At 41.3% G+C, this 2,576-nt stretch overlaps 1 protein-coding gene across 1 annotated transcript; it reads right to left on the bottom strand.

Moving 5' to 3' along the window:
* Window positions 1-447: 447 nt before the first annotated feature.
* LOC130719415 (uncharacterized) lies at window positions 448-1,569 on the bottom strand. The gene has a single exon (XM_057570043.1). The coding sequence runs from the start codon at window positions 1,567-1,569 to the stop codon at window positions 448-450; it is 1,122 nt and encodes a 373-aa protein (XP_057426026.1).
* Between the last annotated feature and the right edge of the window lie 1,007 nt (window positions 1,570-2,576).

Genomic DNA, 2,576 nt, shown 5'->3' with positions numbered 1-2,576 from the left:
CAACAATAATGCTCCCCTCTCTCTTCTCTTTAGAGTATCAACTACCTCATTAGCGATCAGAATACAATCAGCAATCTGCCTCCCCTTTGTAAAAGCAAACTGATTTACAGACAACACATCAGGCATCACAAGCGCCAATCTATTTGCAAGCACTTTAGATAGAAGCTTATAAATGCTCCCAATTATACTAATTGGCCTGTAATCAACAATTGATCTCTGCTGCAATCCTTTGGGAATTAGAGAAATGAAAGCTGCATTCAATCCCTTCACAATTTTACCAGTTTTGTAAAAATCCTCAAAAAATCGAATTAAATCACCTTTGATTAGCTCCCAAAATTCTTTGAAAAATGCCATTGTAAACTCATCTGGCCCTGGAGCTTTATTCGCATCACAACCCTTCACTGCCTCCCATATCTCAGATTCAGAAAAATCCTCTTCAAGCATACCTTACATTGCTGCAGACACCTTTTTTATCCCTCTGTTATGCAGCACCGGTCTGACACAAGTATCTTGTTTGAAAAAGCTTTGAAAATGTTGCTTCACTGCATTCTTTATCTCTGTTGGGTCCTCTAGAACCTGTCCTTCATATTCAAGCTGGCTGATGTGCTTCTTTGCCACTTTTGCCTTGCTCACCTTATGAAAAAACCTGGAATTTCGATCACCCTCCTTTAGCCACCGCACCCTTGACTTTGCAAGCCAAGATCTCTCTTCTGCCCTATATTCCCCCCATAAATCATCAAGAATTCTGAGCCTCTCGTATCTTAACTCCTCCGAAACCCCCTCACATTCCATTCTCCTTATAACATCATTAAGAGACTCTTCTAGCACCTTTATTTTCACCACGCCCCAAGGTCCTTTTTTCCGCCGCCACTCACAAATCTGGCCCCTGAAACCCTTTAATTTGGACATCAAAACATAACCTGACCATCCTTCTATCAAAGAAGAATCCCACCAATCCGCCACCATCTCTTTAAACCCATCCTCAAGTACCCAATGGTTGAAAAAGTAGAAAGGTTTTGGGCCATAATCTCGGTTTCCAAAGGAAATAGCAACTGCACGATGATCTGAACAACTCCACTCCAAAACAGATTGTGACACATTAGAAGCAAGCATTAGAAAATCCTCTGTGACAAGCCAGCGGTCTAATCTGCTCCACAATCCACTATTCCGAGATGAGAACCATGTAAATTTTGCATTCTGCAATGGAAAGTCCATCACGCAAGCATCATACACAAAATCCTTGAAGGCACGATCTCCCTCCCCTACACCATTAGCATTCTTCCTTTCACCATCATTTAGAACCGTATTAAAATCACCTCCCAATACTATTCCCCCCTCATGGCGCCTCATTATGCCTAGCAATTCGTCATACATAATCATCTTTTCTTCCCCTAAGTGTGGACCGCATACATTGACTAGCATAATTAGAACATCTATCCCAGTCAATTTTACAAACAAAATTAAGAACCTGGGATCACTTATAGAGTTCAACACTTCCAGGAAGCCAACTCTCCACAGTGTAGCCAAACCACCTGTTGCTCCCGAAGCTGGGACAGCCATCATCCCCATATTTAGAGAAGCCGCCAAATCTTGCAGACTCTACTGTCTAGACCCATCTAATTTCGTCTCCTGTAATAGTAGAACAAAAGGTTTCAGTTTGTTAATCGCGTGCTTGCAATCTCTTCTCTTCCTTGAGCCACATAAACCACGCACGTTCCATGTGACCCACTACCCCAAATCCATCAAGCCAAATTTTGAGGATGATTAGCTGCAAATTGTGCCTTCAATCCCTCAACCATGTGTATATCTGGCCCCATATACTCCAGACCCAGCTCTTTTCCGAGAAGCCATGTCCTCTGTGCATGAGTTAACACCCTGTGCTCACTCACAACGGCTGCTCTCCACGAAGAACCTTCTGCAACCGGTGATTTCTTCTTATTCTTGCTCCCACGTGGCCTTCCTCTTCCCTTCCTCTCTGGCGCTGGTAACTTTCGTGACCTACCCCTTTTCCTTCTCTTTTTTGTAAGATTCTCTTGTTCAGTCGAAAACTCCTGTGTTGCTAACGTTATCTGTTCTTCCTCTGCTGATTGAAAACCCCCTGAATGGGCTGAGTCAGTATCCGACCCGTTTCCATCCGTTAATAGACCTTAGTGCCCACTTAGATATGTTTTTTGTAGGGCAAACAAAGCATCTGATATATTGGAAGGCCCACTAGAAAAAACACACGTATTTCCCACTGGTAAAGTCAAACAATCCCCTTTCAAATTTGAAATTTTTAATTGCCCATTTAATAACATAAAGTTCCACTCCTGATTTCTAGCCCCCTCATTAGCACATTCAGTTAATATGTAACTTAGGATTAATTTGAACTTAAGCTAGATTAATCAGCTTAATTAAGTGATTATGAACTTGATTTTGAGTTAAGGATACTAGGAATAGAATAATGAAAGACCAGAAGTCAGAAGTCAGTAGGTTAGCATGATGAATTATGAAGTTAAGTTAGTAAGCTAATGAATAAGTGATTTTGGCAAAATAGCTTAAGGAATAAGTTAAATAGTCTAGAAGTGATTTTGAAC

Source organism: Lotus japonicus, chromosome 5, assembly GCF_012489685.1.
Source record: "Lotus japonicus ecotype B-129 chromosome 5, LjGifu_v1.2".
Lineage (NCBI taxonomy): Eukaryota > Viridiplantae > Streptophyta > Magnoliopsida > Fabales > Fabaceae > Lotus > Lotus japonicus.
This window is presented reverse-complemented; position numbering and strand designations above follow the sequence as displayed.

Bases quoted from the DNA above. Each gene is read 5' to 3' on its own strand.
- LOC130719415 (XM_057570043.1), bottom strand. From the start codon at position 1,569: ATGGGGATGATGGCTGTCCCAGCTTCGGGAGCAACAGGTGGTTTGGCT.